General features: G+C 42.1%; 1 protein-coding gene across 8 annotated transcripts in view; it reads left to right on the top strand.

Annotated features, from left to right (window-relative positions):
- USP40 (ubiquitin specific peptidase 40) overlaps positions 1-21,561 on the top strand; it is a 58,620-nt gene extending 37,059 nt beyond the window's left edge. For 5 of the 8 annotated variants that reach the window (XM_048869776.2, XM_048869774.2, XM_075118168.1 and 2 more), the window contains 10 exons: positions 3,399-3,463; positions 4,073-4,147; positions 4,970-5,087; positions 9,247-9,341; positions 10,563-10,681; positions 11,143-11,208; positions 11,478-11,688; positions 13,939-14,034; positions 14,482-14,576; positions 20,219-21,561. In XM_048869776.2, coding sequence (XP_048725733.1) covers positions 3,399-3,463; positions 4,073-4,147; positions 4,970-5,087; positions 9,247-9,341; positions 10,563-10,681; positions 11,143-11,208; positions 11,478-11,688; positions 13,939-14,034; positions 14,482-14,576; positions 20,219-20,327 — 1,049 coding nt within the window. In that variant the 3' untranslated portion in view covers positions 20,328-21,561. Of the gene's footprint in view, positions 1-3,398; positions 3,464-4,072; positions 4,148-4,969; positions 5,088-9,246; positions 9,342-9,438; positions 9,480-10,562; positions 10,682-11,142; positions 11,209-11,477; positions 11,689-13,938; positions 14,035-14,481; positions 14,577-20,218 lie in introns of those variants that run through there. The other 3 variants (XR_012664466.1, XR_012664467.1, XR_012664468.1) reach the window with 3 other exon arrangements.
- Positions 21,562-24,587: the final 3,026 nt, after the last annotated feature.

Below are 24,587 nucleotides of genomic sequence, written 5' to 3'. Positions count from 1 at the left end.
GGAGAAAATGAATGAAGGTCTGGAAATAAAGTTCATGCCAGTCTAAATTGGGCAAAAACTCACCCTTGACTTCAGTGATCACAATAAATAAAAAGAGATCTTTAAATCACTTTGCCAAAGCAAACTGTAAAAGTGAAATTAATGGTAAAATTGCATCTGTGAACATGTGCTTTGGACCATTCCATTATTAAAGGTGCTAAATGAAATGAGCATGCAGAAGCTATTTAGTGATTGACTGTCTATATTGGTGGTTTTGTCAGTACAGCATTTTTCATTGCTGCTGGTTGAAAAAAAGGAGAGAAAAAGGAGCGTACCATCATTTCCTCTGTCTTGAGCACTGAAATTAATATGTATTAAATGCAACATTCTATGTTAGTGTAAAGTGAAGGTTGAAAATTTAAACACAAGTCAGATAATAGGAAAGTTCATGTTCAAAAAACATTTTCATCTACATTCATTTACTTGTATTAGGATACACATTAAGCAGCCAAACTAAAACTTCTCTGTGTGTGTGTACGCACCACCCAGTAGGTAAATTCATGTTTGAAAAACGTTAGCCTCATTAATTTCTGTAAGTATAGATTTCCCTGCCATGAAAGCAATGGTACTGTGTTCTTGTGTGTTACTTTATATCACCAACCCTGAAAAGCTGAAATAGGCCTTAATTTGAACTTCATGTATAGGTGCTCTCTTTCTAATAAAATGTGTGTTTCAGATCACTTGGATTCTTTTTTTCCTCACTTAAAAAGACTGTTGGACATGCTTTTTTTCTTGAACTTTATTAAAATAATTCTGTTTGGATTTAGGGGTTTTAGTTAGGTCAAGTTTTAGACCTTAAAATGCATACATATATAAATATTTTTATAATACTTTCCTCAGAGGAAAAATTCAAGAACAAACATAACTGCTCTTCCGTAATGCTTTGTGCTCACTCTGCTCTTTCTATCTATCTATCTATCTATCTATAACGTATTATAATCCCAGAACTAGTGCAAATCAGCCCTGAATTTTTGCAGGTAGTAAAAATACCCTTTTCTTACAGCAACAGTTGTATTCATTTTTAAGAGGCCATCATCAACTTTAATTGTACATCTGTTTGAAAATATACCTACAAGTAACGCTTAACATCTTTGTAACTGAAAACTAATTTTTATCAATTTTTAAAATTTTGTTTTCTTTGTATTTGACAGCATTTTTTTAAGCGGACAATTCACTTCTCTTCTATATCTTATTCAGAGAATCCTATAATAGCAGGGTTGGAAGGGACTTCAGGAGGTCACCTAGTCCAACCCCCTGCTCAAAGCAGGACCAATACCCAACAAAATCATACCAGCCAGGGCTTTGTCAAGCCTGACCTTAAAAACCTCTAAGGAAGGAGATTCCACCACCTCTCCAGGTAACCCATTCCAGTGCTTCACCCAGTGAAAAAGTTTTTCCTAATATCCAATTTAAACCTTCCCCACTGCAACTTGAGACCATTACTCCTTGTTCTGTCATCAGCTGCCACTGAGAACAGTCTAGAGCCATCCTCTTTGGAACCCCCTTTCAGGTAGTTGAAAGCAGCTATCAGATCCCCCCTCATTCTTCTCTTCTGCAGACTAAATAATCCCAATTCCCTCAGCCTCTTCTCATAAGTCATGTGCGCCAGCCCCCTAATCATTTTTGTTGCCCTCCGCTGGACTCTCTCCAATTTTTGCACATCCTTCTTGTAGTGTGGGGCCCAAAACTGGACACAGTACTCCAGATGAGGCCTCTCCAATGCTGAATAGAGGGGAATGATCACATCCCTCGATCTGCTGGCAATGCTGCTACTTATACAGCCCAAAATGCTATTAGCCTTCTTGGCAACAAGGGCACACTGTTGACTCATATCCAGCTTCTCGTCCACTGAAACCCCTAGGTCATTTTCTGAAGAACTGCTGCCTAGCCATTCGGTCCCTAATCTGTAGCAGTGCCTGGGATTCTTCCATGCTAACTGCAGGACTCTGCACTTGTCCTTGTTGAACCTCATCAGATTTCTTTTGGCCCAATCCTCCAATTTGTCTAAATCCCTCTGTATCCTATCCCTACCCTCCAGCGTATCTACCTCTTCTCCCAGTTTAGTGTCATCTGCAAACTTGCTGAGGGTGCAATCCACACCATCCTCCAGATCATTAATGAAGATATTGAACAAAACTGGCCCCAGGACCGATCCTTGCGGCACTCCACTTGATATCGGCTGCCAACTAGACATGGAGCCATTGATCACTACCCGTTGAGCCCGACGATCTAGCCAGCTTTCTATCCACCTTATAGTCCATTCATCCAGCCCATACTTCTTTAACTTGCTGACAAGAATACTGTGGGAGACAGTGTCAAAAGCTTTACTAAAGTCAAGGAATAACATGTCCACTGCTTTCTCCTCATCCAAACAGCCAGTTATCTTGTCATAGAAGGCAATTAGATTAGTCAGGCATGACTTGCCCTTGGTGAATCCATGCTGACTTTTCCTGATCACTTTCCTCTCCTCTAAGTGCTTCGGAATTGATTCCTTGAGGACCTGCTCCATGATTTTTCCAGGGATTGAGGTGAGGCTGACTGGCCTGTAGTTCCCCGGATCCTCCTCCTTCCCTTTTTTAAAGATGGGCACTACATTAGCCTTTTTCCAGTCAACCAGGACCTCCCCCGATTGCCATGAGTTTGCAGAACCATTGGCCATTATCTTTGAAATCACATCTGCCAAGTCCTGTAGCACCCCCGGATGCAGTGCATCCAGCCCCATGAACCTGTGCTCATCCAGTTTTTCTAAATAGTCCTTAACCTTTTCTTTCACCACTGAGGACTGCTCATCTCCTCTCCATACTGTGCTGCCCAGTGCAATAGTCTGGGAGATGACCTTGTTCGTGAAAATAGAAGCAAAAAAAGCATTGAGTACATTAGCTTTTTCCACATCCTCTGTCACTAGGTTGCCTCTGCCATTCAGTAAGGGGCCCACACTTTCCTTGACCTTCTTCTCGTTGCTAACGTACCTGAAGAAACCCTTCTTGTTACTCTTAACATCCCTTGCTAGCTGCAACTCGAAGTGTGATTTGGCCTTCCTGATTTCACTCCTGCATGCCTGAGCAATAATTTTATACTCCTTCCTGGTCATTATTATTAGTTTCCTCTGGTTAGGGGAAGAGAGAGAAACATTTATAAAATGGGAAAATGTGGTTGCAAAACAACAAATTGTTTTAGGGAGTTGAGCATGTATGGTATCTGTAACTAGTTTTAATTTAAATTTGGCATCCATTTAATCTCTAACATTTTGTCAAAGTTGAGAAATGTATGAATTACTTACCCTTGGGAAGAGTGTGTTTACATATTATTTTGTAATAGTGATATTTTGCTGCATGTTTTCAGTGTTCTGCTTTTTGCAGGTGACAACTGGCATTTGAGAAGAATTGATTGGTGCTATGAAGCTGGAGAGGCATTAAGTGAGGAAGTAAGAGAACCCTATGTTTTACATTAAAAAGCAAATATGTTAAGGGCTCCTAGGTCTGTGGTATATTGGAGATCACATCCTATTTTATGTTGTTGGTGATTAGGCAAGAGTGAGAATGTGTGCAGAATATGTAACACACAGAGTATTTGCCTTGTAGTGATTTGCTGTGGCTATTGTTAAAGATTTTCCATACAATTGTTTCTTGAAGCCTAGGATTTGGTGTGTTAGGAGGTTTGAGATCTACTGATAACTGCTAGGTATTATTATGTATTGATAACTTAGGGAGCTTCAGAGGAAATGGGAACCAGAGAGCAATAGGACACCTGTTATACTTGCAACACAGACCCATATAAAGGGATGACTTGTACGTTGGTGTGGATATTTGGTCAGGTGGTGGCACAACACGGTACTCCAAATTCCTGCTCCGTCTAGTGCATCTGAATAGTTATTGAGTCTCCATCAAGTAATCAGCAGCCAGATGAAGTTTAAAGTGCTCTTGTATGGAAAAACAAGCCCCTGTGGCTTTAAGGCCTGCACACCCAGCACGCTTTTTACAAGTGAAAAAACTCATTCACTTAACAAAATACAGTATGCTTTCTGCTCCCTCAGGGTGCCAGACTGAAGGAGCTTAATGTCTGCAGTGGAGATACTTTGGTCATAACTGAAGGGAAACTGCCACCCAAGGTAAAATTTTCACTTTGTGTCATGCTACAGTTTGGCAGATCCTAAGCCATTTAGAACTGTATAAATCAAAAACAAAGCCTGAAACTCCACTCGGTAACCAACAGGCAGCCAGTCCAGATCTCTGCACAGTAAAGTGCACATGATGAGAGACACTACTTAGATCACCACATTTTGTATCCGGTTGTTCACAAATGGTTTTAAAATGTGTGGAGCGCATTGCAATAGGCTTGAAGTGAAGTGACCAAGAAGTGTGTGATGATAGGTCTGCCCCAGAAAGATATGGTTGCAACCTTCTGGTCAGATGTGGACAGAGAGCGTCATCCTGGTCATTTCCACTTCCTGATCAACTAAGGGCAGTTAGGAGTCTAACCAGAGCCCCATAATGTGAAGCAATGTCACCAAAGATGGACAAACACCCTTGTCAGAGGGGCAGATGTCATCTTTGAAATACAGTCTGATGCTTTTCCCCAAACTAGCAATGTCACTTAGGTCTTATATTAATTAAGCCTCAGTCAGCTAGTTCTTACCATGTCTCAGTCTCTACAAGACTCTGAGCAAGGGGTTCATTGCACTTATTGGAGACAAAACTGGGTGACATCATTATGCTGTTACCAGTTTTGTCACTAACCGTTTCCCTGGGCCCTATACAGGTAGAACAAGCTAGAATCCGAGGCCCATGCAGGAGTCCTTTACACAAAACAAGATTAGAAAAACAATGAAAATGGAAAATTAACATTGCAGATTAATACTCTTCTTCTCTGTTGATGCAAAAATCAAACTTCTGTACTATTACAAGTAAGTTATTTTTCATTCACTGTACAGGGATTCTTGAAAGTGCCTATCTGGTGGTACAAGCCTTTGATGCACTTTGGACACCAGGAGACCATGCAGGATCAAATGAACTGCATGATGGGGGCATTGCGAGTATCTCCAGCAGGAGGTGAGTTCTTGGTGTTCAGAAATAAAGGTTTCCATGAACTTCTTGAGTAGAGAAAGTTGCCTTTTGCAAAACCAAATGGCCATCCCATATTTACCAAGTAGGCAACAATATTTGTAGAATATTTTCTTGAAGGGCCTGATGTTTTATGGGTTATAACAGTCTTCTTCTGATCCTTGTAGTAGGAAGAGAGCCTAAGACATAAGCCCTTGTATTAGAGGCTTGGTATTAGGTAGGACCTGCTCACAGAATCTGGCAAGAACAGGGCTAGTAATGCAAAAATACACATTCCTAAGAGGTGCTAAGCACAAAGTACTTACGCAAACACATCCTGATATCAAGTTGTACCAGAACATTCCAATATTAAGGATGGTACATAAACATTTCCCAAGAATAACAGGAACACACTGATCCCTCCTAAAAGAGAGCACGTAATAAAAATGTTTTAATTGAACCAACGTGTACAAGGTGATGGGTAATAACTAGCCACCTCGGGGCAGTAACTAACTGTGTCAGAGCCAGTACTAACTTGTTTGTATTAGGGTATAAAAATGTATTTCAGAGGGAGTATCTTTGTCCAGCTGAGGGGGGAATGGAAAGTCCTGCCATTTACTGAGTTGCGTCCATTGTCATGGGCATACATGTCTTAGTATTCTCATAGAGTCTGCCAGGTGCTATTACCGCACTTTGTTGACAATAAATCTGGCAGGGTGCCTTCTTACCTTAACGGATCTTGTGGTTATTGGGCGGTTCACTCCAGTTCTGCTGTGCTGGCTGTTTGTGCAGAGCTGGGGCAGCATACAAAAAACCCACACAGATGCAGCCGAACATCTAACCACAATCCTTAAACTCTGTACACTGCCCCACAGTTTGGATTATGGGGGTGTGAATATCAGTGTGCAGCAACGTACAGCTCTGTAACTCCTCCCATGTGAAAGCTACATTACATTAACTTAGTCCTATTTGAAGAGGATTACATTAATGCGAACTAGGAACCTTCTAGTTTGCACCCACAGCACTTCAGTGCTGGTTGCTGTTCACACCCCTGTAATCTGAACTGTGCGGTAGTGTAGATGAGCCCAAAGTATTGCTGACAATGTAACTTTTCATAAGCTGCAAAATGATGGGTGAGTAAATAGGGCATAGCTACTAAGGGTGATGCATACATTGCTTTCTTCTAGAAATGTTTGCTCGTTTAAAATTGATAAAATCAAACAATACCAGTTAAGGTAGGAAGATTAAATGAAGTGGGGAAGGAATAAAATAAGGTGGAGAAATAATGCAAACTGGAAAAAACCAAAGCTACTTTCCACCTCTTCCTGCTGCCAAACGAAGGAAAAAACCCTCCTCTTCAGTACAGAGTTCTGTTGCATTACAGAAGAACTCAGTATTCTCTGTCTTTTCTTGTTACTCTCCTCCCTGCTTCAAAATTAGCATAACTGGTCACTAAATAATATATCCCACTCTTGCTATGTAAGATGTGGAGCTGTACCAATCTTCTTGGAATGCTGTTCAGATAATAGCTTTCATTGGGGCTTCCTTGTCCTAGTACCTGTGTTGTTGAACACCGTTTTAACATATATTGGCAGAGGGGAAAATCATGTTATTTTACACTCTGTCTTGGTTTCTGATCTACTTAGTAAGCACATACTTTCTTTCTAATTAAGAAGTTATAAGGAGGCAAATCTTACACACCACTCATTTTGAGGTAATTGGTTCAATGTTGCCTTTGAGGTTTTAAGAATTTTTTCATTTGTGGTTGACAGTAATCAGTCATAAGCTGAAATTTTCAGTATTAAGACAGGCTGAATTCTTTCCAGTTTTGCATCCTACTAAAGGTATTAGAGTTTTATGAAATTATATAATAATGTTAGAGAGAGGATGGTTAATTAAACAAATGAAAGTGAAATCTCACATTTATTGAACACTGAATTGACCATTCATTAACTGTTATGATTTTTAGCAAGGTATTGTATTAGCTGGCTGTATTGTATTTAGCAAGGTATTGTATTAGCTGGCTGTATTTCAAGGAATCCCTGTTGAGGTTACAGGGACAAACCATCCCGATGTGTTGAAAGAATAGTAAATATGGCAGGTGACCAGCTTGGCTTAACGGTGAAATCCTAGCAGATCCTAGCGGATCTTAAGCATAAAAAAGAAGCTTACAAGAAGTGGAAGGTTGGACATATGACCAGGGAAGAGTATAAAAATATTGCTCGGGCATGTAGGAGTGAAATCAGGAGGGACAAATCACACCTGGAGCTGCAGCTAGCAAGAGATGTTAAGAGTAACAAGAAGGGTTTCTTCAGGTATGTTGGCAACAAGAAGAAAGCCAAGGAAAGTGTGGGCCCCTTAATGAATGAGGGAGGCAACCTAGTGACAGAGGATGTGGAAAAAGCTAATGTACTCAATGCTTTTTTTGCCTCTGTCTTCACTAACAAGGTCAGCTCCCAGACTGCTGCGCTGGGCATCACAACATGGGGAATAGATGGCCAGCCCTCTGTGGAGAAAGAGGTGATTAGGGACTATTTAGAAAAGCTGGACGTGCACAAGTCCATGGGGCCGGACGAGTTGCATCCAAGAGTGCTGAAGGAATTGGCGGCTGTGATGGCAGAGCCATTGGCCATTATCTTTGAAAACTCGTGGCGAACGGGGGAAGTCCCGGATGCCTGGAAAAAGGCTAATGTAGTGCCAATCTTTAAAAAAGGGAAGAAGGAGGATCCTGGGAACTACAGGCCAGTCAGCCTCACCTCAGTCCCTGGAAAAATCATGGAGCAGGTCCTCAAAGAATCAATCCTGAAGCACTTACATGAGAGGAAAGTGATCAGGAACAGTCAGCATGGATTCACCAAGGGAAGGTCATGCCTGACTAATCTAATCGCCTTCTATGATGAGATTACTGGTTCTGTGGATGAAGGGAAAGCCGTAGATGTATTGTTTCTTGACTTTAGCAAAGCTTTTGACACAGTCTCCCACAATATTCTTGTCAGCAAGTTAAAGAAGTATGGGCTGGATGAATGCACTATAAGGTGGGTAGAAAGTTGGCTAGATTGTCGGGCTCAACAGGTAGTGATCAATGGCTCCATGTCTAGTTGGCAGCCGGTGTCCAGTGGAGTGCCCCAGGGGTCGGTCCTGGGGCCAGTTTTGTTCAATATCTTCATAAATGATCTGGAGGATGGTGTGGTTTGCACTCTCAGCAAATTTGCGGATGATACTAAACTGGGAGGAGTGGTAGATACGCTGGAGGGCAGGGATAGGATACAGAGGGACCTAGACAAATTGGAGGATTGGACCAAAAGAAATCTGATGAGGTTCAATAAGGATAAGTGCAGGGTCCTGCACTTAGGACGGAAGAACCCAATGCACAGCTACAGACTAGGGACCGAATGGCTAGGCAGCAGCTCTGCGGAAAGGGACCTGGGGTGACAGTGGACGAGAAGCTGGATATGAGTCAGCAGTGTGCCCTTGTTGTCAAGAAGGCCAATGGCATTTTGGGATGTATAAGTAGGGGCATAGCCAGCAGATCGAGGGACGTGATCGTTCCCCTCTGTTCGACATTGGTGAGGCCTCATCTGGAGTACTGTGTCCAGTTTTGGGCCCAACGCTACAAGAAGGATATGGATAAATTGGAAAGAGTCCAGCGAAGGGCAACAAAACTGATTAGGGGTCTGGAACACATGACTTATGAGGAGAGGCTGAGGGAACTGGGATTGTTTAGTCTGCGGAAGAGAAGAATGAGGGGGGATTTGATAGCTGCTTTCAACTACCTGAGAGGTGGTTCCAGAGAGGATGGTTCTAGACTATTCTCAGTGGTAGAAGAGGACAGGACAAGGAGTAATGGTCTCAAGTTGCAGTGGGGGAGGTTTAGGTTGGATATTAGGAAAAACTTTTTCACTAGGAGGGTGGTGAAACACTGGAATGCGTTGCCTAGGGAGGTGGTGGAATCTCCTTCCTTAGAAGTTTTTAAGGTCAGGCTTGACAAAGCCCTGGCTGGGATGATTTAATTGGGGATTGGTCCTGCTTTTGAGCAGAGGGTTGGACTAGATGACCTCCTGAGGTCCCTTCCAACCCTGATATTCTATGATTCTATGATTGTATAGAACAATACATGTGGTTATATAATGTCATTTTTCTTTGACTGTATCTACTGATCTCTTTAAAGATTCCCCAACATATGTCCAGTCAGACATCGGGCTTTGTTATGCAGGCAATGTGGAAATCTCTGGAGAAGCTTTTCTGGAGGATCTGAAAATTCAGGTTAGATACTATTCTTTGTATATCACCATGCTACTGTGATTCTATGAGTGAGCTATATTAATATATATTTTTTATTTCCTTTTCCCCTCATCTCCAGTATGTTCTGATATGGCATTTGCTTATATGCCATGTTCAGTGGTAAGTACCAACAGGCAATATGAGCATGTAGCTCAGACATTTTCCTAGTATCTGTTTCCTGCAGTTGCCATTCTACCTTTTACATGTTCCCAGCTGCTAGTGTCATGCTGCACTTCATCTGAACTTTACCTTTTATGGTTTGCAGGCCTACTTTTATCTTGTTATTGTAAAAGTGATAAATAAGAGAAACACACACCTCTACAAACACTATCAAAAGAACCACTTTCCATTTCTACATTGTTCCTGTATTAGTTTTTTGTTTCATATGTTGAATTTAATGATTCAATAAATGCTTTTGGTGCTAAGAAGGCCTGGTTATGTCATTTTGGAAGATGTGGATTTGGCCCTGTTGAGTGGAATCTAAGATGCATTTTAGTAATTATTCCTGATGCCTTAACAATTGTAGCAAGCTTTTGGACTAGAAAACATAACTAACTGAATAGATTTTTATAAATTCCACTGCAAAGGGCACATTATTCACCCAACTGGTTGTTCCATTTTCACTGCATGGGGAAGGGTGACTATCATCTTAACTGTGCTCCATATTACATGTCACTTTTAGGTTAGACTGGAACAGCTTGGTTTCAGCCAAACGCTTTTCGTATGGCCGACTAATATGAAAGGCCATGCTGAACATTTACATCCTTTATGCACATCAAAGAAACCAACTCAGAATGGAAACAGCGGTGTGCATTTGATATACCTTTTGCAGAAGAGTAGGGAAAGCTTACTCTGCATCTGGCTGAAGTGATCATGTCTCATCTCATTCACTTTTAAAACCAAAATATAAACAAGTCTGTAAGTGTTTTCAAAGAATCTCAGAAACTATATGTTAAACTGAGGAATGTTGGGGAGGGAGTTCACTCAGATTTGTTTTGGGGCTGAAAAGGAAATCCGCCCCTTGTAGTCCACACCAGACAGTAGTTAAGTGGACAATAGAGTAGAAGTAGATCTGTGTAAATTCATTCTTTATATTTCTAATTGCTTAAATACTGCACAGAGGATCAGTCAAATGGGTTACATTGTGTGGCATTACTACATCTTGGCAACTAAAATTATTGAAGAGATGTTTGGTTTTTTCAGGCCATGACCTTGCCATTCTTCCAGGAGCTCAGTGTCCCATCACCCGAGTTTCTCAGAGCCTGGACATTGGAAAGTAAGCGCCCAGGCAAGCTTTTACGAAACAACCAGCAACAACTCAAGTAGGTTTCTAATTGAACACTTAACCTTCAGTCTGTTGCAACGCTACATGACTGGATTGTGAGATGGATTGGTGGAGAAATATACCAGTTCAGTCAGTATTAACAGAAAACCCATTCCTGGTAATTTCAGTGTTTTGAGTTGAGTAACTGTTATAAATTAGATGTTTTTCATCTGGAATATCATGTTTTTGTTTTTGTTTTTGTTTTTTTATCAGGTTACGTTTATTGGTTATGCTGACTTTTTCTTTAGAATTTTTGAAATGCAGTATGCACCTGATTGGATTTTTTTTTCCTCGTGTTGCTTTCAAACAGGCTATGACTTTAGTTTCCAACTCAACATAAGATAGTTTTGCCATCCCTTTAAACTGTAACTTGTCAAATTATAACACATGATTTTTAAATATTAAAAAAACAAAACCAAGGTGTAATCTTAATAAAACTCATTTGTCTTTCTTTATTAGTGAATATAAACTGGGAGGCAGAACAGAAATCTGTATTGAGCCTTTACAGAAGGAAGAGAATCTGGGGTAAGTACTACAAATTCCTATTAGTATTTTATTGATGTATGTTACTAGATGAGACTTAATCTAGCAGTTCTTAACTTAAAACTTTCAGTCAGGGTTCCAGCCAGTGCTTTGTTCTAGGATATTTATTTCACAAACAGATTATTTTACTTCTTATTTCCCAGCAGAACTATTCCTTAGAAGGAAAAGAATTGATCAGGAATGTGCATGGCTCCTGGAAGCTTGATTCGCAAGAACTTTGTTACCCCTTATTTTATTTTTTCTGATCACAGCCCCAGTGACTTGCTGCTTCGGGTGCAGATGGGCATACCTGGGGAGAGGGATTACTACCACTCTGTGGATTTGGTGTGGGATATCTCCAAAGAATGCACAGCATGGGCACTGAGGCATAGACTTGCTGCTCACTATTCTCTCCCTGTGGAGAAAATCGAAATTGCAAAATACTTCCCTGAGAAGTTTGAGTGGATGACAGTCTCCAGCTGGGTAAGATCTGAAATGACAGAGGAACTAATTTGGGACTGGAATGACAGATGCCAACAATTTTACTTTGTGCAGAGACTGTTAATATAAAAGTAAAGTAGGAAAGTTTAAATACTTTTGAACACACATTTCATTCAGTATTACCCATCAGGTGGATTTGGAAGTGAATGGGGTTGGTTATTCTTTAAGGGCTTGATCCAACTCTTCCTGATTTCAGTGGAAGGACAATAAGAGTTCAGTTACATCCTATGCCAGTAGAACCGGGGTGCCATTTATGAGCCCCCACGCCATTTCATACCTGAGGTCTGCTCACATCGCTCACCCTAACCCCAGACAGAGCTCTTAACTGCAACACAACTTGAGTGTGATATGTGATGAATTCTGTGCTGCTCACAGCTTCCACTTTTGTGGCAAGGAGTTTGTCTATGAACAGAGGCAGGGTGATTAAGATAACAAACAAAAGACTTGTCATTAAGTTAAATTAAGGATCATTAGATGATCCTGAAAGCATTGCCAGGTACTCTAGTTAAAAGATAGGAAACAAAGGGTAGGAATAAATTATGAGAATGGAGAGAAGTAAACAGTGGTGTCTTCCAGGGGTCTCTACTGGGACCAGTACTGTTCGACATATTCATAAATGATCTGGAAAAAGGGATAAACAGTGAGGTGGCAAAATTTGCAGGTGATACAAAGTTACTCAAGATAGTTAAGTCCAAAGCTGACTGCAAAGAGTTACAAAGGGATCTCACAAAACTGGGTGACTGGGCAACACAATGGCAGATGAAATTCAGTGGTGACAAATGCAAAGTAATGCACATTGCAAAGTATAATCCCAACTACATATACAAGATGATGGAATCTAAATTAGCTGTTACCCGTCAAGAAAGAGATCTTGGAGTCATTGTGGATAGTTCTCCTGAAAACATCTGCTCAATGTGCAATGGTAATAAAAAAAAGTTAAGAGTGTAGGGAATCATTAGGAAAGGGATAGATAAGAAGACAGAAAATATCATATTACTTCTATATAAATCCATAGTACGCCCACATCTTGAAGACTGTGGGCAGATTTGGTCACTCCATCTCAAAAAAGATATATTGGATTTGGAAAAGGTACAGAAACTGGCAACAGAAACGATTAGGGGTACGGAATGGCTTCCTTATTAGGAGAGATTAATAAGACTGGTTTCAGAGTAGCAGCTGTGTTAGTCTGTATCAGCAAAAAGAACAGGAGTACTTGGGGCTCCTTAGAGACTAACAAATTTATTAGTGCATAAGCTTTCGTGGGCTACAGCCCGTTTCATTGGCTGCATAGAATGGAACATATAATAAGAATATATTATTATTATAAGAATATATATATATATATATATACACACACACAGAGAAGGTGGAAGTTGCCATACAAATTGTAAGATGCTAATTAATTAAGATGAGCTATTATCAACAGGAGAAAAAAACTTTTGTAGTGATAATCAAGATGGCCCATTTAGACAGTTGACAAGAAGGTGTGAGGATACTTAACATGGGGAAATAGAGTCAATATACTGAACTTCCACCTTCTCTGTATGTGTATATGTATATCTTCTTACTATATGTTCCATTCTATGCATCCGATGAAGTGCGCTGTAGCCCACGAAAGCTTATGCTCTAATAAATTTGTTAGTCTCTATGGTGCCACAAGTACTCCTGGTTTTTTTTGTAGTTAACTGATTATAAATGCAGTATAATCTAGACCTCCTTTGTTGGAGGGATGTGGGAAATTTAAAGTATGTGTATGGAGAAGAGGAAGGATAAGTGGGAAACCTCATGGTGAATGAGGGTACGGGGACCTCTGGAGGAAAACTTGTTGACATAGGTACATATGCAATTCTAAGAATAAATAAGACTCTTCAGTTGCTGAAGAGCAGCTGCCCCCAGGAGTTTTATACCTTAGAAGGTTCAGAGGGGTAGCCATGTTAGTCTGGATCTGTAAAAGCGGCAGAGAGTCCTGTGGCACCTTATAGACTAACAGACGTATTGAAGCATGAGCTTTCGTGGGTGAATACCCACTTCGTCGGATGACATGCATCCGACGAAGTGGGTTTTCACCCACGAAAGCTCATGCTCCAATACATCTGTTAGTCTATAAGGTGCCACAGGACTCTTTGCCGCTCATACCTTAGAAGGTGAAACCAACAAAAATCAGTTTAAGAATCTCTGAAATCTCTAGGCTTAGGACATGTGAACACTTTTTGATACTTTGGTTTTATTCAGACCCAGCAAATTTCAAAGAGGAAACGGAAGAAAAAACAGGAGAGTTTGCAGTCAGCACCCTTTCACCTGAAAGATGGAGACATTATCGGTGTAAAGGTAAACTTAAGAATTAACACAGTTGTGAAAATAGCTGGGATTTAACAGCCAGTTGTATTAATGAACAAGCATGTAGCTTCAACAGTAATAATATCCACTGTGTCCTGATTTCTGCGTCATTCTTCTGTATTCCTTTGCATGGGTATGACAGAGACTGCATATAAACATCTGTCACAACTTTGTGTGAGAGTGGGGACAGGGCACTGTTCCTGTTGCTGCCTCTCCTAATGCTCGTTACCAGCCTAATGGAAGAGTGCGTAGGGTACTGTGGGGATCCCACCACCCTGTATTATTTCAGATTCAGTAACCCAAGTGGTTTGGTGCAAAGATTGTAAGTTTTAAAAAAAATGTTCAATCAAATGAACTATATTAAACTACTAAGAGGCTGATATAATATATTATGAGAACTAAAAATAAACTAATGCACTCAATACCTTCTGGCAACAGAATCTCCTACTTGAGGATGGTAAGGACTTCAGTACTGTGAGAGATGATATTGGAAAGGAGACGCAGAGGCAGCTTGCAATGGAAAAAAAGAAAAGGTATTTATTACAGTATTTTTGTGTTCTCAGATATGTAAAGGGGTTTACCAGCTTTCACAGATTTTTAGTGCTGTGATATTTTGTCTGAGGCAGAAGATGTAACTAAGGATAGTCAACGCCTAGTAACAGTCGTCAGTCCTGACAGGACCAAAGGAGGTGCACTGAATAAAAGTAAAAAACTTCTTGTTTTTAATACTATGTCTGCACCATGAACCCATTCAACATGTGGGGCTTCAGTTCTTCTTTGAGTGATGGTCCCTGTTGTATTCCACTGAGGGTAATGTGCATGTGCCCAGAGCTTTTCAAAGTAGTAGTGTCTGCTGGTCCGTGCATGTGCCCCTGCATTGCCCCGTGGATTCACCTGAGGACAGGTGAACCGACTGCATCTTTAGTTCCTTTTCACTACCGCATGGTCCAAGTTGGAGCTTCAGCTGTCCTCTCATCCTTGGTGATGCATTTTCCAAACTTTTCTCAAAAAAATGTTTCTATTCTTTATGTAGTCAGGATTTTGTTGTTTTGTGTAGTACTTTTCTTGTTTTTGAAAGTCTTCAAGTCTCCAAACTCAGAACGTTGCCTTGGTGGTTCCCCGCCAAAAAATTCCCTGCCTCCAGCAACCCGCCTCTGAGTACTGGAGTATGACAGAGAGGCCAGGATTCCTGCCCTTCTTTGTTCTCCCCCAACGATGAACACCAGCACTGTCTGTAGTGCTTGGGGGAAGCCCACACTATGTTCAGATATAGCATCTGTCTCTCCTTCCCTGCCTATACACGGGAAGGCAGAGCCCTCCACTTTAAGAAGTACCTCCTGGAGGTCACCATCAGGCCATAGTCAGACCCTGGCCGGGGAATCCTCCCTCCCCTCCATACATCACCCTGAACACTCCAAGAGTACACCTCCTGCCACGGAACCCCAGACTGGCTCCACCAGTACCAGTGCTATGCACCCATGCCAGAGTCGAGCCATGAGTCACTGACGCACGCACATAAACATGGCAGTAGCTCTTTCTCCAGGTCTAAGAAAGGTGCTCTGCTGTCCATGAGCTCTGGCCAAGAAGGGGCACCATGCTCCAAGACCCACAAGAGTGACAAAAGCCTGCATTGCTCGCCAGATCCACCAGTCCTGGTTATGGATCAGCACACCCGGGCACCAGCTCCACCGGCATCCAGTGAATGCCGGTCTTGGAACCAGTGAATCTTACTGGCCCTGGTTCTGTCCATCGATCGGGTGCGGTTGACTCCAAGGAGACTTTCAACCACTCCCGGGCCTCATGAACTGTTGACAATGGGAGACATGCACTCTCTGCGTGCCCCAGTATTCTCTCCTCCTAAGAGGGGCCCATCTCCGTACACAATATTCCACCTTTTGGCTATGTTCATATGACACTCTTGGGTCCGTCCGCACCACCATTGATGCAGGACTCCAATTCCTCCATGGAGTCTGATGGCCCAGACATTACATATGGCCCGCCACTTCCGTAACGAAGACATGACTATCAGAAGGTCCCATGGCAATACCCTCCCTTACCTTAACCCAGGAGCCTCTGGTATCTCTGGACTACACAGCTGTAACAGTATGGCCAGAATCAACCAGGCTGGCCATATTGGCGCTCGTGGCCCTAATATTTGCCTTCAGAACTGTCCCGTTCAATACAGGAGGACTCTCCCATATCACCAACCTGTTCTTCTCTAAGTAGATGCTCAGAACCAGGATTAGATGATGCCCTGATCAGCCGTACTGGCGGATCCAGAGGAAGTCCCTCAACATCCCTGGATGAGACTGTGTTGTCAATCTCCCCCTCTCCCCCAGCCAGCTACCATCAATTTCAAGAGCCTACTACATAGGATAGCTCATGCCCTTGAAATACCGTGGGAAGAGATGCAGGACAAGCAGTGCCACCTATTAGACATTTTTCATACTTCGATACTGGCCAGAGTGGCCCTACTGAGCAATGAGGACATTCTGCAACCTATACCCACTGTGTGGCAGACCCTGGCCATGTGTGCCTCCAACTGCGAAAGGGGCAGACAAAAGGTACTGTGTCCCACCCAAAGAGTGCGAGTCCCTGTTCTCTCTTCCTCTGCCCAACTCCCTGGTGATTCAGGCTGCTATGCAGCTTGCTATACAACAGCACCCACGCTCCACCCCAACTGACCAAGAGGGCAAGAGACTGGACCTTCTCTTCAGCCAGCCTCCAGTTCTGGATCTCGAACCTTCTGGTGCTAATGGCCATATACGAGTTCTTACACTATGGACAGATGGTAAAATCCACAGATAAGCTACCAGGATCGTTTTGAATTCCAAGCTAGTTTAGAGCAGGGGTCTCCAAACTCAATTTACCTTGAGCCAGTGCCAGTCCTCAAATCCTCCCAGCAGGCCAATAATGTCACTCATGCTGCCCAGAACCCACCCCTCAAAACTCCACCCCCCCCCCACCTGCCTAAGACTCTGGGAAGGAGTTTGGGTGGGGGAGGAGAGTCACAGAATCCATGACTTCTGCAATCTCCGTGAAAGAGTCGCAGGCTTAGTCATGAGGAGCGAATCCTGTTTACACTCCTCAGGTGGGCTTCAGCAGGGGAAGTGGGGCAGTGGGGCGGGGCCTCAGGTGGAAGGGACAGGCAGGGCCAGGGACTAGCTTCCCTGAGCCCACGGTTCACCTGGTGCCCATGCCGTTTTGACTTATAACTGCCCCATGAGTCTTCACAAAGATTTTTCTTTATGGTAGCGGGTCACCTCCAGCAACAAGGAGTCCTTGTCTTTCTGTACCTAGATGACTGGCTGCTGGTGTCACAGTCCAGAAAAGAAGCTCAGGAATGACATCCCAACTTGTTTTACTCTTCCCTAAGAATGAGCATCAATGTAGAAAAATTGACTTTGCTCTATATACAATTCCTAGAATTCATAGGAGCGTGCATCAATGCAGCCTCCACACATGCCTATATGCCAAAAGACAGGTTCCAGCGCTTACTGGACCTGATCATCTTTGGTGACTTCAGTCCCTCTGTCTCAGCCAGAACTTGCCTTTCCCTCCTTGCTAACATTGTAGCGTGTATGTAGATCACACCCTTTGCTCATCTACACCTCCGCTATCTACAACTCTGGCTACAATCTACTCCACCATGTGCCCATCCATGGACATCCCTCTCACCATTCCACCGGAAGTCATCTGTTCCTTTTAGTGGTGGACAAACCCACTCCAGGTTTGCTCCAGGATACCTTTCCTCCTGTCTTCACCGAGTGTTTACAATTATAACGGATGCATCATCCGAGGGCTGGGGCACCCACATGAGAGATCGTATGACACAAGGCACTTGGATTGCCCAAGAAGCCAGGATGCACATCAACATTCTCAAACTACGAGCAGTATGCAAGGCATGCCACATATTCTTAACAGCTGTCTGTTCTCATCATGTCCTGGCCATGTCTGACAACACCACTGCAGTTTACCACATAAACAAGCAAGGTGGCACACGGTCCCCAGCACTGTATGCGGAAGTGGTACGCCTCTGGAAATGGTGCATGTCATATCATATACTCCTGGCTGCAGCCTACCTTGCAGGAACCCAGAATGTGATTGCCAATACTCTCAGCAGAAACTTTGCAACCAACCGCAAATGGGTGCTGCACAATGCAGTTCATGGATGTTTTCAGCTTCTGGGGAACTCTGACCAGAGACTCTTTGCATCTCACACCAACACCAGTTGCTCCAGGGGAGGTCTTGGTACCCACTTGTATAGGGAACGCACTGATTGTTGACTAGTTGGACTGGAACAACAGTCTTCCCTCCCCTGCCACTCCTACCACTCATTTTTCACCAACTCAGACGGGAGAGGGCGACAGTCATCCTGCTTGCCCCATATTGGCTTTGTCAGTTCTGGTTCCCTCTTCTTCTCTGCATGTCAAAGCATCCCACGCTCCCACTACCAGTGTTCCCCAAGTTACTTATTCAACACGATGGCAAACTCAGACACCCTGATCCAAGGGCACTCCACCTGACAGCTTGGTTTTTTGGATGGACGCCTCTGCTAGCACAAGGCTGCTTGCCAACAGTCTGTGATATCCTCTCCAATAGCAGAAAGGATCGCCTTGTGGAGTCTTATCAGGCCAAGTGGTCTCATTTCGTTGCCTGGGCCCAATATAGAGGTCATGCCCCCGAAGTTCTGGGCATCCCTGTGCTATTGAACTACCTTCTGTCTTTAAAGGCCTCAGGGCTTGCCCTCAGCACCATCAAAGTGTACGTTGCAATCATTAGTGTCTTCCAGCCTCCTGTGGAAAGGCATTCCATCTTCACCCACCCCTTGTTTGCCAGATCTTGGAAGCCCCGCCCCTCTTTGAACCTCTGGCCTAGCTGTCTTTCTCTTCTCTCTAAGAAAGTAACTTTCCTAGTTGCGATTACTTCTGCAAGGAGGGTTGGTGAACTGGGGCCTATGATGGCAGATCCCCCATTCACCACATTCCATAAGAACAAGGTCTCCTTATGCACCTACATCCCAAGTTTCTACCAAAGATGGTTTCCTGCTTCCACCTCAATCAACCTATACACCTACCCACTTTCTTTCCCAAACCACATACCTCAGATGAGGAATGGCAGCTTCATTCCCTCAATTTCGGTAGGGCTCTGGCCTTTTACCTGCGAAGAACCAAACCATTCCAGAAGTCTTCCAGACTGTTTGTTGCTGGAGCAGAGAGAACTAAAGGGCAGGCCATCTCCATCCAGAGAACCTTGAAGTGAGTCTCAGGATTCATTACGCTCTGCTATCAACTATCAGGATAGTCCCCACAAGGTGGATCCGGGCCCGTTACACAATAGCACAGGCATCATCTATGGCCATGCTCCAGGACGTACCCCTTGCGGACCTATGTAAGGCAACCAGGTGGAGTTCGGTACACATCTTTTCATTATGCGCTAGTGCATGATTCTGTGATGGATACCGTGTTCGATGCAGCAGTCCGCCCCTTCATGGTTCCGTCCTCTTCCTGGCACCCTCCTTGAAACTAGGTACTGCTTGTTAATTACCCTCTGTGGAATACAATAGGGGCCATCACTTGAAGAAGAAAGGGAGGTTTCTTACCTGTAACTGGAGGTTCTTCAAGATGTGTGGCCACTAGCTGTATTCCAATCCCAGCCTCCTTCCCCTCTGCTGTGGATATGGTAGGTAGAGAAGGAACTAAAGATGTGGTCGATCTGCCCCATCCTTTATCGCCTCAGGCGAAATCACGAGGTAATGCAGGGGCGCATGCACAGACCAACAGACATTGCCACTTTGAAAAAATCCAGTTCTAGGTACATGGTATGTATGCATTACCCTCAGTGGAATACAGATAGGGACCACACATCTTGACGAATCTCGTGTTACATGTAAGTAACCTTCCCTTCTCCCCTAGCTTGCATTTTGTGTGTCCATTCTGATTTTGTAGCATGTTTCACCCACTTTGCACAGGTTGACCTCCCAAGATACAGAGCAATGGAAAAATCAGCCCTTTGTTCATCTGGGGCACACTTAAATACACAATTAGCAAGTGTCAGAGTGCAGTGTCATCTTTGCCAAAGTAGTAATCAGGTTCCAAATTGATTTACAGCTTCCTAGAAGTACACTATTAGCACTACAGCTTAATGCTAATATCACCGTGTGATTTTCTTATAGCCGACAAGCACAGCGTTTACAGAACGATGTTTTCTCTGAGGGGAAGGTAGCTACTAAGCATCGTAAACCGGAAGTGGCTCTTTCCATCAATGTGGGAATCTTCAGATAGCATTGGACAGGTGATTTGCGAGTGACCCTTGCCAATGATGTACTGAATTAGAATGGAGTACCTCAACTGGACCGGCAGAGGGATGCTCTTCTCAGAAGTGTCCTGAGTCTCTGCTGAGACAACTGGCTATAGGACTCAGGACAGCTCTGGATTTCCTGTAATCTATATTGGTGAAGTGCTTTAGCATTCCTTTATCAATGTGGAACTTACTCTCAGGCTAGATAAATGCACTTTATCAATGAGAAAATGGATGACTATATTACATAATCTTTCAGTGACTATTTTGTAATAATCATATGTATTTTTCTCTGACATTGCTATCCTATACCATCACTACAAAACTATTTTTTCATGCAGGCATGTAACTTCTAAAAGGAATTGTTTGACTCTTTTGACTTCTGAAATCTTAGGTTCTGTTCACATGCCTGGTTGATAAATCTGAGCTTTGACAGTTTAAATCAAAATTGGGTTCATGCTCCCCCCTCTCTCTCTGCAGCCATTTTGTTGATAAATATAATTTCTGCAGCACTAGTAATTCTAGCAGTAGCCCAACAGCGAACTGCTAATAGTTTTCCATCTGAGCCCTGCAGAAGTGACTGATTTAAACAGTGTATGTGACATTTCAGTACTTGCCTTCTCTGTTACGTTAAATCTTTCCATTGTGCAGCAAGTCCAAACTCTACTCCTTGCCATATAATGAAGCTCTCTCTGTTCATCAGGAACATGAGCAGAAACTGATTTCAGCATTTCCTTAATCTCTAGAACAAATACACTAAGCTGGCCAAAGTAAGAAGCAAATGGGTTCAAAATCTATAAAACTCTGGAGAGCTGTGTCTGTAAAATAGAAATATATAGTCACTGTGCTGGTTTTCTTCTCTAGATGCCTCATCCTTTTTCATTATAGACTAAGTTATTAAAAAGTTGAGGAGAGAAAGAGAGTATTTGATGGAATACTGAATTTTTTTTTACTCAGGAAAAGGTTATTGTGATTATTTTAAATTAAATGGACCTTTGTAATTTTGCTTGACTGACTTGATAGCCCTCAATAGGTTAAAAGAAAAAAAAAAAGGCAAAAAAAGGTTTCCCCTCTGGGTGTTGTACAGCTGGGAATACATCCCCAATAATACAAGGGGTATGTACAACCGAAACAGGATACGTGGTTGCTTCTAATACCAGCTAAACACTGTGCTGTCCAAGGCTGTTGTGGGTTATTGTAAATAAAACATTCACTGCATTATTGTCAGTAGTTCTTGCTCGATGATGAGACTACACTTTTCTACCACTGTGTGGGGTAACTGGGATCATTACAGTTAATTAATTCTCAGTATCTTTGTCAAATATTTTTCAGTGCTTACAATTACTAAACTCTTTTTTTATATGTTCCCTTATAGTACATGCATCATCATTTGATTTGCCGTCAGGTTCAGTGGTTTCTTCATTTGGTGTTGATACACTGAATTAACCAAACACTGGAGCATATATCGTTTGTAATAAACTGTACTTTTTTTTAAACATATCTGTGATGATAGGCTGAGAATAGGATATATAAATTACAAATAACCACATATCCTTAACTGAGCTACAATGAAGTGTTCATCACGTGCTACAAGTTTGCCTCTCTCTGTTAGAAGGCTGGGAAAATTAATTATCTGATCAGATACACTACAAAACCTTGCACTCATGGCTGGAAAAGCCCCTGTAAACTATTGAAAGGAAGTGTTCAAACAATTTCTGAAAAAGAAAGTTAAATGTTTTCATTATAATTCAACTACTGCTGCCAAAGTGACTGGATACAGTACCTGTATTGATTTAGAGTATGCTACTAAATCTTGTATCGTTTATTTTGTAAGTATAGTAATCTTAGTAGTAGAAGACCTCATTATGGTGACTATTAAAACTTTGGGAGAGAAGTGGGAAAATCCTGCTGTTAAGGTGAGCAGAATTCTTCTGTTTTGGACAGAGTTTGAGTAACTGAGTCCCCTGCCTTCAGGCTCTGATTCAGCCAAACACTTCAGCATATGCTTAACTTTCAGCATGTGAACAGTCCGGACTCACTGTGGCTGCATATGTGCTTTAAATTAAGTAGGTGCGTAAGTCCTTTCTTGAATTGGGGCATTAGTCGGGGGGAGGAAGGGGATATTTTAATCTTAAATAAAGAGTAGAACCAAATAATTAGAGCCAAGTGCAGTTGAATTATGTAATGCTAGATTTATGGAAGGATTCTCTCCTAAGACTTGGCAGAGGTCAGCAAAGTTGTCTCCCTCAAACTGACCTTGTTTTCCAAAGCCTTTTTCATTTTACATACATTTTGTTAAGCCACACATTTTTCAGAAGACACTTCACATAATGAGTACCAAGATTAAAATTTTGATAAATAAGGAAAGAATTTGTGTGCTTGCAAGCTATTTCATTACATTATATTTAATTTGCTGACATTTTTATTACTCTATTCCTATGTTGGACAGTTCTACTATCCTTTCTCTTTCCACCTTCCTTTAATAAGTGAAGTTTATACTTTTCAGAAGACATGAAGCTCAGAGAAATTTAGATATAGATTAAGTACTTAAGGGGGTGTTGTAATATGTGCCTTTATTGAAGTGTAGTGTACCAATGACTGCACTGGACCAATACTGGGTTATTGTTTTTAATGCTGGCTTGAAAGACTTTAAGAGAAGTCATTGTGGATCAGCCCACAACAAGGATTTTTGTTAAAGGGGAAAATACCTTTTTAAAATTGAGTTTTCATGATTCCACAGTTTTACAGTTATGTTCCAATGTGAGGAGAAGTGTTGCTCCTTATTTCCCAAGTATGCTTCAGAAACTGAATAAAGAATTGTTTGTTTATTTTTTTATATATATAAACAAACAAATGTTTCACTCATGCTCTTTGTACCATAGCATACATTTTAGATTGGTTACCAAACCACCAGAATAATACTAATGAACATGGAGAAAAAATAAATGAATGACTATCCAAAATGTCTGAAACACTCAGCTATTTTAAAATTTATTTTCAACAAGTAAAATAAATAGCTTGGATGAATAGGAGGTGAGATTCTGTGAAAAGAACTATTCATTTTGCTAGTTTTCATAATGCTCCAAGATGTGTATCTAGGCCTGACTATTTTATATTCATCCCAATTTTCAAACAGACTTACTTCCTAGTACAGCAGTCTGATCCACACTGGCAGATCTGGGTGGAGCTCCACTGGCTTCTCTCCATTGAGTTTTCCTAGGCATGTTCCATTGCATGACTGAGGCTTTGTGTATACTGATAACTGAAACTGTTTGAAAACGAGTATTTGTGGCACCTTAGAGACTAACAAATTTATTTGAGCGTAAGCTTTCGTGAGCTACAGCTCACTTCATCGGATGCATTCAGACTGCTGTAGCTCACGAAAGCTTATGCTCAAATAAATTTGTTAGTCTCTAAGGTGCCACAAGTACTCCTTTTCTTTTTGCGAATACAGACTAACACGGCTGCTACTCTGAAACTGTTAGATTTTCCCCATCTTCAAAAAAAGACTGCTAACTTATTGCCCCATAAATTTAACTTCCCTAGTATACTTCTGTTAATCTGTTCATTCTCTCTCTCGAAATATCACAAACCTTCTGGAGATCAGTGAACCCTTGAACATTGAACATGATCAGTGAACCCATGAACCCATTGTCCCTAAGCCCCTCGTTAGCCTCATTAAAGACTGAGGCAAAGTATTTGTTTAGATATTGAGCCATGCGTAGATTATCCTTAACCTCCACTCCATCCTCAGTGTTTAGCAGTTCCACTTTTTCTTTTTGTTTTCTTCTTATTTATGTGGCTATAGAACCTTTTACTATTGCTTTTAATTCCCTTTGCAAGGTCCAACTCTACATGGCTTTTGGCCTTTCTCACTTTATCCCTACATGTTCTGACCTCAATAAGGTAGCTTTCCTTGCTGATCCCTCCCATCTTCCACTCCTTGTAGAATCATAGAATATCAGGGTTGGAAGGGGCCTCAGGAGGTCATGTAGTCCAACCCCCTGCTCAAAGCAGGACCAATCCTCAACTAAATCATCCCAGCCTGGGCTTTGTCAAGCCTGGCCTTAAAAATATAAAATATAGTCTTTCTGCTTTTTCTTAATCATCTCTCTGAGATGCTTGCTCATCCAGCTTGGTCTACAACACCTGCTTATGTATTTTTTCCCCTTTCTTGGGATGCAGGCTTCTGATAGTTTCTGCAATTTTGACGAAGTAATTCCAGGGCTCCTCCGCCTTTAGAT

This window comes from Caretta caretta, chromosome 11, assembly GCF_965140235.1.
Source record: "Caretta caretta isolate rCarCar2 chromosome 11, rCarCar1.hap1, whole genome shotgun sequence".
Lineage (NCBI taxonomy): Eukaryota > Metazoa > Chordata > Testudines > Cheloniidae > Caretta > Caretta caretta.
Note: the sequence above shows the minus strand (reverse complement) of the source record. Positions and strands in the feature narration are given on the sequence as shown.